Source organism: Miniopterus natalensis, chromosome 1, assembly GCF_054644295.1.
Source record: "Miniopterus natalensis isolate mMinNat1 chromosome 1, mMinNat1.hap1, whole genome shotgun sequence".
NCBI classification, from domain to species: Eukaryota; Metazoa; Chordata; class Mammalia; order Chiroptera; family Miniopteridae; genus Miniopterus; species Miniopterus natalensis.
Genome location: NC_142081.1, coordinates 147470886 through 147484266, shown reverse-complemented (window position 1 = coordinate 147484266; position 13381 = coordinate 147470886). Strand labels below are relative to the sequence as shown.

General features: G+C 41.6%; 1 protein-coding gene across 1 annotated transcript in view; it reads right to left on the bottom strand.

Annotated features, from left to right (window-relative positions):
• Positions 1-13381, bottom strand: part of UNC5C (unc-5 netrin receptor C) — a 335847-nt gene that overhangs the window by 34564 nt on the left and 287902 nt on the right. Inside the window, exons 9-11 of the mRNA XM_016206188.2 lie at positions 11597-11788; positions 10565-10909; positions 7657-7744 (exon numbers count right to left, since the gene is read on the bottom strand). Of these exons, the coding sequence (XP_016061674.2) occupies positions 7657-7744; positions 10565-10909; positions 11597-11788 (625 nt within the window). The remainder of the gene's footprint in view (positions 1-7656; positions 7745-10564; positions 10910-11596; positions 11789-13381) is intronic.

The window sequence follows — 13381 nt, the reverse complement described above, 5'->3', positions numbered from 1 at the left end:
CATCTACAAAACTGGCAGCCTACTTGGTAGCTCACAAGTAAGGTTAAATCTTAGAGATTCCTTAGTTCTTGATAATTATTTTTATCAGTTCTGAGGACTCAATTAAAATGTGTCATATTTTCCCCTTAATAAAACCCCACTATCACTGTTTCCTCTCTAATTATAAAATTTTACTAGAATCTCACCAACCTATGGCTTTTTCCCCCTTCTATTTAGAAAAGCGAAACAATTTTTGACTCCTTTTAGACTTTTAATATTATCTCCATTCTCGCTGAATAACAACACAGTTTTATTAAATCTAAAGTTATCAAAGTACTTGGAAATGTGCTTATATTTGGAATCTTAAGGTTATTCGCAGCTTGGAAACTCATTACTACCCCCTTTGCCCCTTCATTTCCATTTCCTCTTAACCCAGTTTTTCTTCCTTGCTTCCAGTATGAAATTCATTCTCTTAGATCAGGAGTGAAGTTTTACTTTCATTGTGTCATAGTTAATATTACACTATCTGCCTTGAGCTTTTTAAATTCTACTTTTCCTACCAGGGGCAGGGGGGGTGGGAAAGCAATGATTGCATTTTCCTGAGCACTACTCATACCTTTTAGTTACAAGTATACTTGAGCATTAAACTTTTCTAAAAATGTATCTTAAGTCATTTAACTTTTTAATTGAATTTATTGAGGTGACATTGGTTAATAAAATTACATAGGTTTCAGGTGCACAATTCTATAATACATCATATTGTGTATTCACTACCCCGAGTTAAGTCTCCTTCTGTCACCATTATCCTCTCTCTACCCCTTTCCCCTTCCCCCCACCCCCTTTCCCTCTGGTAATCACCATATTGTTGCCTGTGTCTATGGAGCATTAAACTTTTAAGGTAGGAAACTAAAGTGGAAACCATTTCAAGTGGTCTTTGCAATACTATTGAGGATTGGAAACATCTGTCTCCCGGTCTGCCGTTAGCAGCCGGCGCTCGAGGCAGAAGGAGGAGGGGTTCCTCTCATCACCGAGTTGGAACAGAAGGGAGAAGGCTCCCTGCTGGGACAGGGCGCTGTCAGACCTGGCTCTCCAAGCACACCCCTGGCATGCAATATTGATGGGCGCCATTCTTGGAGGAGGGAGAGCAAGAGGAGGAAGGGGCAGTAGGTGTCAAAAGAATTTATTAAGCCAGTGAGGTGCAAGAATGTAATGAATAGGGAAGTGGGGAAGTGAAATTCTTAACAGGGAATGAAACAAAGAAGAAATAATGATAGAAATCTTTTTTGTGTTTTCAAGATAAAAATAGCGTTGAAATTGGAAACATTTGCAAACACTGTGTTTGCAAGGAAGGAGTGACTTAGAGATGGTTAAGATTTACCAGAGGTCAAAGAGTTTACATTCACATTTTCTTTATTTATGTAAAGAGATGATATTAAAATCCACTAAACAAAAATAGCAGAAAATAAATATAAATAAGTCTAATTCATGCATGTGTTTGCAGAAAAGGGTTTGAGTCTTTTATATCTCATGTTGTGTAAGCTTTTAAATAAACATCGTGTAAATATTCTTTGCAGATGATATGGAAATGAACGCAAAGCAAAAATTAGCTGTAGGAGCAGAAATTAAGTAGAAATTCAGTAATGAACACCGATTAAAATTTTAAAGGCTTTTCAAAGTCCAACAACGATAATATCATGGTAAACGCTGGATGGGTTCTAAGGCCTCCAGAACAAAGCTCTCAGACAGGAGTTTTCATTTCCTGTCGGAGAGATTTTCTCATTCTTTGCCTGCTGTTATCAATGAGGAGCACTTCTCCTACACAGAAGTGCATAATTTACAAAACTTTCACAAGAGCAATTGCATTTGCTGTTCATGGCACACCTGTAAGGTAGTTAGGATAAAGATTTATGATACCTCTTTTTCCAGAAGAGGAAACCGAAACTAGGAGATATTAACACACTTGCCTGAGGCCACACAGCTAGTCACAGGCAAAGCTAGAATTCTAACATCATTTGCTTTCTTTCACATAATGGTATATTTGGGGTTGCTTATCTGGGTTTAGGGCCTAGAGAAATTTTTTTGCCTGCCTGCTAGAGCAGGTTCAGAGCTGCTTATTGAAAAGAGCTGTCTCCATCCACCTCTGTGTGGGGCCCGGATGCCGTCTACTAACATGCATGTCTTTTGTCAGGTCCCTCAGGATGACAATCCCAGCTAGGCTTAGCTGCCTTTTGAAGGGGTTTCACATATAACTGGCAACTTGAAATATTTAAACTCTAGGTATCTGACAGGGAATATCTAACTCACTTGCTATCAAAAGCTCCATTGAACAAAAAGAAATATTTATGGAAGTTGTTTTAAGGGGTGTGGCACATTTCCCTAGACAGGCCAAAATCTATCCCCAGATTAAGACAGAGCAGCTAAGTATGGTGCCTTGGACTAAATTATTAAATCCTTGTGTAATTATTTTATTTAATTTCTACCTGAACCTTATATGATCCACTTACATTGAGGGACACTAACGGAAGCAGCCCTATGAAAGTCATTACTGTTTTTAATATAAGGATGTTGTTCACTGTATTAATGAAATGTCTTCTTTATGAGGAACCACAAGAGAAATCATTGAGCTTCTTCTGGGAATATTTTTTCCTCATGGACTCATGGATCTTATAACTTACGACATCCCCCTCTTGAAAGCTTTGAAATAGTAAATTTATGACCTGTTATCAGAAAATATGCTGGGAACTACACCAAATATTTTATATGTAACTTTCATCTCACTTTACCTATCTTTTTAAGTCTTATTTTCCCCATTTTTTCATCCACTTATTAAAATTTTTTTTCTCCCATTGAAAAGACTGTGTTTTCATAGATCACCTTGAATCATTTCTTTATGAGAAGGAGTTCAATAAATAAACACTGCAGAGAACAGTAAGAGGGTAAGATTTAAGTATACGTGGACTCGTGTCCCTTCCCCCTAGACCTTTAGTCTCTTTATAGCTGTTCCTTCAAAGGAAGAATTTAGGACGCTACTTAAAAGGAGAATATCCTGTGTTTCACTGAGAAATAATGTCAGCTACTGTTTACAAAGTTCCAGACAACATGTTAAAATAATGAAAACTTTCTACTGTATAATTACCTACATAAAAGATTTTTGGCCCACTATCCTAAAACATTATTATTTACATTCAGTAAATATATATGACAGTTTTAATTGCCTCACCACTAACTCACACCTTAAACTCTTCCTACTGGGATTTCATCCTTAGAAACAAAAATACCCAAAGACCATCAATGTCCTGTAGTTGACAAATCCAATAATTCTTCTATTATTAGTCTTTCATTTTAATTTTAATAACACCTCTGTCAACCACTTCCTCTATCTTGAAATTCTCTTTACCTTTGAATTTTTCCCCCCATGACACTTACACACATTCATTCTTGCATTTAAAATGTTCATTTGTGAGGCCAGCATATGTTAAGCATCATGAGAGATGCACATTCTTTATTTGCCTTATTCTTTCACGTTCTATTTAGTTTTGCTCATCACACCATAACCATAAGTAGGAATATCTCCCAAAGCTTGTTCCCCAGTTATCTTCTTTCTGCTTCTGCACTTTTCCCCTGGGAGGGTCGGCTCGCTGGGGACTTCCCATCTGGGTCCCTAGCACGAATCCCAACCCCACTCTCACACAGTGCGCCCATTTAACTCAGAATGTGGCCTTGCCCTGCTTCAACCAGTTGCTGCTTTTGACCTCCTTCATTGCTCTCCCAGTTCTCACAGTGCCCAAGGCCTGATACCTCAGTATAAATTCCTTGTGTTCTGCATCACTTCTAACCAGTTGCGGAATACTTCTCTTCTGAAATATACTTCACTTTCCATTCTCCAGACTGGAGCCTGGCTCTGTTCTCTCTCCCCTCACACCTAGATTATTGCCAGAGCCCAACCAGACACCCAGCCTTCAGAGTGACTTTCTGTTCCCCCCACCAATTCATCCCCCACACCGTCACCAGATCAATCTTTAAAAAGCACTGCTATTCCTGTATCACTTGGCTGCTCAAAGCCCTTTTGTGGCCCCTCTACAGTTTATAAAAAAGTTCTATTTATCTTTTATATTTGGAATATCTAAATAGAATTTTTGGTCTTTTGTGAAAACTGCTAGGCAAGTACAGAATACAGAGAAAGGAAAAAATAATGTTCATATCTTCACTTCAAATTGTTTTGCAATAAGCAATGACAATGGGTAAAATTTCAGTCTGAGGCTCAGTTCTTGAAACTGCTGCTGGAAACAAGGCAAAGGGCCCATGTGAGTGCCCTTTAATCGTGGAAATTGTATCCACACGGGGAGAAAGGCTTTGCAGCCCCCTTCAGAGATCTGTAAAGCAGGGGAGGCAGAAATCAGAGGCACAGCCTTGCAGCTCTGCTCCCTTTTGGTCAGAGACAGCTTGCCCCATCTCTGCAGCTCATTTAGGCAGCTCATCTGCCATTCAGTGCTTTCTCTTCGAGCATATTCGGGAATGACAAGGCCCCTCCTGTCACATTCACTATGCCACATGCAATTAAGTTCACGCCTCCCTTTAGACAGTTCACATCAGCAGATGACCAGCTGGATCCCATCCAGCTGGAAAGACACCCAGCTCTGGATGCAATAAAGGGAATCTGAGAGAAGGAACATGGAGAAAAATAATCGGCATTTTCCCATCAGCGCCTCGTGTCTCCTGATGTCCTCACAGTGTCTTCTCAGCAGGACGCTGTCTCTCACCTCATGTGAGGGCGGGAGGGTCTTTAGTGAGCCACAGAGTGTTCCAGCACGCCCTGGAGAGGAAGGCGCGGGGGCCCTGCACGGGGGGCACGCGACAGAGTGACGAGGCCCTGCACGGGGGGCACGGACAGCGCGGGGGGCCCTGCACGGGGGGCACGGACAGCGCGGGGGCCCTGCACGGGGGGCACGCGAGAGCGCGGGGGGCCCTGCACGGGGGGCACGGACAGCGCGGGGGGCCCTGCACGGGGGGCACGGACAGCGCGGGGGCCCTGCACGGGGGGCACGGACAGCGCGGGGGCCCTGCACGGGGGGCACGCGACAGAGTGACGAGGCCCTGCACGGGGGGCACGGACAGCGCGGGGGCCCTGCACGGGGGGCACGGACAGCGCGGGGGCCCTGCACGGGGGGCACGGACAGCGCGGGGGCCCTGCACGGGGGGCACGCGACAGAGTGACGAGGCCCTGCACGGGGGGCACGGACAGCGCGGGGGCCCTGCACGGGGGGCACGGACAGCGCGGCGGGGCCCTGCACGAGGGGCACGGACAGCGCGGGGGCCCTGCACGGGGGGGCACGCGACAGAGTGACGAGGCCCTGCACGGGGGGCACGGACAGCGCGGGGGGCCCTGCACGGGGGGCACGGACAGCGCGGGGGGCCCTGCACGGGGGGCACGGACAGCGCGGGGGGCCCTGCACGGGGGGCACGCGAGAGCGCGGGGCCCTGCAGTGCGATAGCCTGGATGCGAGTCTGTTTCCTCGCAGCCTTTAACTGAAACCTTAGCTATGGGGCTTCAGTTCCCGCAGCTCAGCGTTTTTCGCCTTGACAGGGAAGCCCACCGCAACTCGCGGAACAGTAGGGAGGAATGAACGAAATTCAAAGTATGCTGAATAAGTGAGAGCTGTGCTTTGTGTGGTGGCTGTGTCCTAAAACACGTTCTCACCACTGTGTTTTCACAAGAGAAAACCATCTGGTTCACAACAGAAAATGAACAAAGAGGGGACCTCTCTCATCTCCTGGAGACAGTTATCTTTTTGTGTTTGTTCCTTGTGTCATGGTCTCTTGTGCCTTTTTTTTGAGATCCTGAGGCTTCCCTAGCTGCATTTGGACAAACAGAACTTCTTTGAAGCACACCAGATTCAACAGAATAATTCCCTCTGCACTTAACTTCAGGTGGTGGGCATGGCAAGGAGGGATTTTGTTTCCTTTTCTTTAGAGTCAAAGGCAGGGGAACCTGAAAGCAGAAGTGTCGAGCTTTATCAATTTTCTGTGTTCTCTCTCTTTCATCTAAAAGGTACAATTATCCCGGTCAGACGCCGACTAAGCCGTGGGAGGGAAGACCCCGGGGCGGGTGAGTGCACACGTCTCAGCTTCGGCGGGGCCTGCGGCAGACCCCTCTGGCTTGATCTTCAGCTAAAGATAATGCTGATCAGATGGAGAATAAGAGACGGTGAACACCTCACTGCTTCTCGGTGTAAAGCACCAGCCAAGACTCATTTCTGTTTAAACAAAATACCCATGTTGGCATGGCCTTGGGAGATGGAAGTACTTAGTGTTAACCTTGACTCTGGACAAGGGAAAGAAGAAAAAAAAATACAAAGGGATCTTGGAATTTTCCAGTCTTCAGTTCTGCTGCTGCAAAAGAAGGGCTCTGAGGGCCCATGAATGTTACTTTGCATGGAGAATGAAAAAAATGAATATTTGATGTGAGTAAATATAAGCCTTTTAGTGATTTTCTGTTGCTCAAATTTAAGGCATGAATAATGCTGAAGGAATTTTATTATTTTCTTAGACAGGCTAGTGTTTATGTAGGTGAAAGCACACCACCTGAGGAAAAAATGTTCTGGGCCCTACAGATTATAAATATCAATATCTCCACCTGGGAGCATGATGAAAGAGCTTTTTGGCTACTGAAGAAGACTAAAAATGGATGTTTTTCTGAGGAAGAGAGAGGAGAAGAGGAGAGATATAATGTATTATAATGATAACCTAATTCTACATTTGTCACTAATGCTTTGTATTCCGAGCTCAGGACTAAAGAGCTGAAGCCTTTCCCCTTGGGAAAAGCAGCTAAAATTACATGTAAGCATCGTTATTTTGACAACATCTTTTATTTTAAGATCTATGTGCTTTAGAAGCATAAATCAGTCAGGCCTCTAAAGCACTATTTAATACATGCACTTTATGTGGGAACTAAGCAAGAAAGACCGTAATTTGTTGGAGGCAAGACTGGAAATTGAATTTAGGACTTCTAAACTCCCTCTTGCTATTTTCACTTAAAATTTCATCTTTATAATTATGACACAAGAGAAACAGAACCTTTTGATTCAATCTAGTTTTAATCAACTTTAGCCCCATTTAGAAAGGCCCAGCGTGGAGTTTATAGGTGGTAACCATAAGAAGGAAGTTGATAACATTTAAGTTAGAAAGGGTCCCAAAAAGAAGACTCTGCAGGGGGATAAAGTGCCTGGGCGGAAGTGGGGCTGGCAGGTCACAGGTTAGGGTTTGTCTAATTCTTTGTGACCTTTAATTCTATAATGGGAAAAGGTTGGATTCTTGAGCCACGCTATATAAAGCTGACGTCGCTGTGTCTACCCACGTATCTCTCTGGAAAATCTATGGGTCATGTTTCTGTGTTTCTCTGGATCATGTTTATGGCCAGTTTTTCAGCTAATATGGCCACAAGTCCACTTGGGAAGAGATCTCTGGCCTTCTGCCCATACTCAAGATCTGCAAAAGTGTCTACAGCCTCATAGATAAAGAGAAGTAAACATTGACCTTTTATAGGTCTAGGGAAACAAGGGAATGCCTGAAGCAGGCCACTCAGGACAAAAACATGTTGGGTTTATTATTTCTATTGTACAATTCTCCTCCAAGTCAGACACTGATAAAGTCAAGTGCACCAGAAAAAAGCATATTTACCTCATAGTTTCTTTCCTGTGTACAGTCACATACATTTCGTAGACCCTCCCTTGGGGAATGGCCCCAGCGGGAATCAGCAAGCTCACTCCTGAGTAGCAAAAGAGAAGAGAAATCATATTAAGACTTATGAATCAAAAAGAAACATCACAATCCCTTTGAAGCAAGTGAAAAGGAGTGGGATTTTGTGGCCAGGTAGCCATACGCCTGCTTTTTCTCTAAAGACATGTAAATATTCATGGCTGCCCTGCTTTCCTTCCTTATTGGCCTCATTTGTTACCACAGTTCCTTCTGAACTGTTAGGGAGTTAAAGGAATGATGTAATTTTTTAAGCTCTTCTTTTATTTAAGGACTAGACAGATGGTTCCACTGTTGTTTTCCTTGTAAAAGGAGGGGAAGACCAACAACGGCTCTTTAAATTTCAAACAGCTGTAATGATGCATTGTTTCTAATTAAAAAAAAAAAGCGCCATAGGATTCAAAGTCAGCGAAAGACTAACTTCAACAATATAAAAAACGTTTATTTCTGAAATATCTGGTTAGCATCAGTGCTTTTCCCTAACAGAATAATTGATGAAGAACTCCTTTCATCATACATAACTCCAGAAAGTGAACAGAACCTGCTAGTTGCAGTCAAGCAGGTTTTTACTTAGTTGCTAATTAGTGCCATTTTGTAGGATACTGCATTAACCTCTGTTCTAGTTAACTGTGCCTACAGTAGTGGTTTGCAACTTGAGCTTGCAGCAGAATCACCTGGAGGACTTGCTAAAACATGCATTACTGGATCCTACCCCAGAGTTTCTGATTTTATAGTTCTAAGAAAACTATAAATTTTTGTAGCTCTAACCAAGTTGCCAGGTGATGCCAGTGGTGGTGGTCCGTGGACCACATTGTAAGAACCACTGGCCTGCACCACTGCAGCATCACCTCAAAAAGTAATTCAGGGTGGGCCGCAACCTGAAGATACTTGGCTTCATGATTCTATTCCAATAAATGCAGCTTATTTTAACTCAATAAAAATTTATGGAGCACTATTGTGAGTACAGTGTTTGGCACTGTTGTGAATGCCAAGAAGTAAAAGATAGGGTTCTTATCTTTGACTAGCTTATAATTTAATTAGTAAGGCAATGGGATATGCCAAATGAGCGCAGGGCAATAAGCAAACTTGCCTGATCACGTTGGAAAGTTTCAAGAATAAAGAACGGGACCTAAGGAGGAGTTATTCGAGGCCTTTGTGTAACTGGTTGGAAATGCTGAGGCTGGGCTTTCCTGAGAAGGTGAGTAACCTGAGAGCCGTGGTGCTGTGGGGAGTGCAGTGTCACTAGTGCAGTGAATGGTTGATGGAGGCACAGAAGGGAAGCAGGCAGACCACACAGGAGGCTACTAAGCCTCAGCATTTTTCTTTCTTCCAATGAGAACAAGAAAATGTTCCTTTGTGTTTGTTATGGGAGTGAAACAAAACTATGGATGTAAAATAACAGGAATAAGGCCTGACACATTTTAGGTAACTATTGTTATTCTATTAAATAACATAATGTATGTAAATCACCATTGTTTAGTGCATGGAAAGTATTTAATACATGCCAGTTCCCTCCTTTCCACTTGAGAAGCCTTTATAGTAATTAATCTATGAAAAAGTGACAGGTGTAGAGATGGGAAGGAAAGGTAGAATTCAGTGAATATGGTAAAAAAGCTGCCTTGTGAATAAAATAATGTTTAAACAATGAAGAGCTATAAAGTATATTTTGACCAATTCATTTGATAGACTATTTAAAATCATGATTTTTAAAGCACATACAAGAGCATGAGACTTAATGAGAAAAAGGTAAAGAAAGCATTTTCTATAATGCATGATCCCAACTATATAAAATGTATAGAAAAAGAAAACATAGTATCTCATTAAGTGTTTCAATTTATTGCAATATACTTTTAAAGATACGGGGTGAAATTTTGCCAAGGCATTGATTGACACAGGGGACTGAGTAAGAGGAAGAAGCGAAGATGAGTTCATATTCAGACCTGAGGACTGATTCTGTGTATTGGCTGCATAGCTATTGACACAGTCTATTCTTTTCTTATGTTACATGGAGACTTTAGGTCAATCAAATATTTTCTTATCATTGTATTTGCAAAACACTCAGTCTTGTCCAGAAGATTTAAGGCTGATTCGCAGAGGAACCCATTAACGCTCTTACGACCCATAGTTCCAAACCCATCACAAATGCTGATTAATGAACAACACACTTTAACAAACACTACTGGTCACTAACTTGTATTCCCAATTTAAGACGTTTATGAGACTTATTCTCTGGAAGCAGATAACTAAGTAATAAACCAAAAATTAAATAATGCCACAAAAGGACACACTGTGATTCTAGATAGGAGCTATATCAGAAGTAGGAGCGAGTATCTTATAAAACCTTGAGGCCAAAGACTGTGCAATAAAAAGTTAATAAATAAAATTTGATGTCTATTATGCCGTCCTCTGATCAACTAAAAATTAGTATTCTGAAGTATTGCTTCCTATAGTGAACTGGAACTGAACCAACTGATATGTTTTCTAATTAATTTGTCCTTTTAAAGTGTGATGACAACAGCAAGAGCTTCTGGCTTGTCATGCCTTCTGAAACTCTGCTAAAAAGAAGACCAATGACAGTTCTAAATTACACCTTGGCAGAAAGTTGTGAGCATAATATTTATAGAGGAAGTGTCTTCAAGGCTGGTTGCAGGAAGATGAATGGTTTTGCTGATTTTGTCTGAAGTAATGTAGATTTACATTGAAAGTAGATTTGGGTTAGATGAACTACATTTAACTTTTCAGGCCTAACGAAAACAAAACAAAAATAAGAAGATTTTGGTACGACAATATGTTTTAAAGCTCAATCTTTGCAATTTAAGTCTTTAGGAATTACCTGAATTAGGAACAATAAGGTGACCCCCGAGCGAGTTGAAGGTGCCAAATGCGGTGCAGGATGGATCAGTCTGCCTTGCCAGACTCTGACTCTTCAGGTTGAGGGCCTCATTCTCCAACAAAGATTGGGTCATCTGAGGGGACAGCTTTGATGCAAACTCAGAGAGGTCATCCTGGGGGGTGACAGCACCTGACGTGTTGTACACTTTGATTTTCAGGTTAGGCAGTGGATCCAGAATTGGAGAGTTAGTCATGGGGATTTTGTCCGAGACATCGTGTAAGGCATAGACAGGTCCTCTGTACATGGCTGCAGCTGATGTGAGGTCTGGGGGTACTGCCAGGAGATCTGAGTCAGAAAGAAAAAAGAAATTCTACTTGCATTCTTCATTCAGCCACCTTATATTAGTCAGTCTTCCCCTGACACTTTTCTGAGTCAAATGCAAAGAAACTCAACAACTATTAGAGATGTATAGAATCTACAGTTTTGCTGAAAACAGGACAATTAGGTGACTAGGATCCATTTTATTATTGGCTATAATTAAATAGACAGGTTCTAGATTTTGCCTTGAAGTCTAGTCATTGCTCTGAAGGTCTTTAGCTATTTCAACAGATGAGACTACTGGACAGTGATCCTCACTAGGTGACCAGAGGTAATAATTTCCCTTGTCTATACTGGATTTCAGTTCTTCTGTAGATCACTGTATTCATAGCAATACAAGATGTTTTGTCAAAAGAGAAATAAAAAGAGATTCAAGTATCAGTCAACCAGTTCATGTACTATTTTTAAGTGAAAGTTAAAAGGTATGACAGAGAAACCTGTTAGAGAATGGGAAAGAAGAAAGATTCATGCACCTTGTCAACTCTAACTTGTTATGTGAATTAAGTTAATACAGTAATTAACAATACAGACCAAAATCTCTGTCTTCATGGAGCTTATGGTCTAGCTGAACTGGATGATTTCACTGATTCTGGAGCCACACAGGGAGGTTACTTATCTGCATAAGTTGCAGGTGTGAATGCAATGTCAACTGACCTTGTCTTGCTGCCTTGATGTTCACAGGCTGAAAGCCTCCGTTGAGTGCCGAAGAGTCAATAATATCAGACTCAAAGTCACGATGATTCTTCCGATACACAAATAGGGCCACAACTACAGAAATGGCCAGGCAAACAATCACAGCTATTACGATGCCAACATACAGAGCAATGTCATCTGAATCAGGAGCAGCTAGACCCGAGAAGGAAACATTGGACCAACTGGTTAGAGAAATTTCCCACAGTAGACATACATATTGCTATAATTTTCTCAGACATTCATTGCCTTTTTTATAGGTTAATTTCAAATCTATTCCAAAAGCTATATAAAACAACTGTGGCCTTTCAGTGGAAAATTATCTCTGATTTCTTTGCCTTTCGCATTCTGCATCTATCCACCCACTCATCTTTCTTAAACTGGGCAGCATATCAGATCATTTATTACAAGGCATCAAAACGAACTGCAGCTAAAACCATACTGACCCACAGGAGGAAAAAGCTTATTACTAATTTCAGGTGAAAAGTTTAGAAGGTGGTTTTGAATTCACTGACAGTTCTTTAAAAACATAAACATAAACACTCTGCTAGAAATATCTGGCATGTTCTGAATCTGTATATTTATCGAACCAGAATATTTTCCTAGAATCCTTCCAAGTCATAAAATTACTTTCCATAGTACTCTTCTCACTTTCCCCTAAATCAATGAATGCATGGTGGGAATGGTAGAACTAAGCAAAGCAAATATTAGGAGAAAACATGTTGGATCTGAAAGGTGTGCTTTCAGCAGACCCAGATCTGAGGAGCAGAGGTTAACACCGGTAACTCCAGGCTTTTATACAGACTCAGTATTACCTCTGAGAACCCTGAGCTTCTCACGGTCCCTTGTCAGAGATTTACATTTGAGCTACTTATTACTGGAATAAAATACAGCTCTACTGTGTACTGTGTAAAATAAAGGTCTGGTTCAGTGATCAGAAAGGTCTGACTTGCCCTGAAGGCAATTAAGCATTTGACCAACACAGTGTGCGGTCAGATTTGGGAGTGGGGATGGGGGTGGTGTCTGTTTCTGGGTAATAAGAGAAGAAAATTCCTGTAAATGTTGCATGTTGCCTTGGTGGCATAGAACATGCTTTGATCTAATGGCAAAAGGTGATAAATAAAACAAAACAAATAAAAGTAAACTTTTCCTGAATCCCACTGACATCTTTAAATCTCTGTTTTCAGTTTTCTGTGACCCACAACAATTTTCAGCAAAGTTAACTGAAACTTCTTGGCTCACTGTGAAGGAGGTGATTAAACAGCTACTTCATTCTGGTGGTCAACAACAGCCTTTTTTTATGCTCAATTTTATATATTTATGTGCATTGGCAGAGGGGGAGGAGGCTCATATTTGTAGGTCCCATGACCTCCTAAGAGTTGAGGAACCACTGCTCTTTCTTAAGACTCACAGCCAGAAGGTTTATACGGTGAAGTGACTCTATTTAAATTGCCGGGGGCTCACGGAACCACCTACACTTTCATGTCACGCGTCAACAATATAAAGGAATTCTCTGTTAGAAATCACTATGTCTCCTTTTAGAATTTTGTGTCTAAATGCACTGCATGTGAAAGGATTATTTTTTTTCTTTTTAAACCACTGTTTTTCCCCAAAGTTTCCAGACTATCCACTGTCCTATCAATCATGTCAATATTCAGAGATCTTTTCAGGAAACCAGTGACATCCCAAACATTCTTGGTTGTGTGAGCACCGCTTTCGAAGTGCTGACTTCACTCTGCTGCTGGGTCC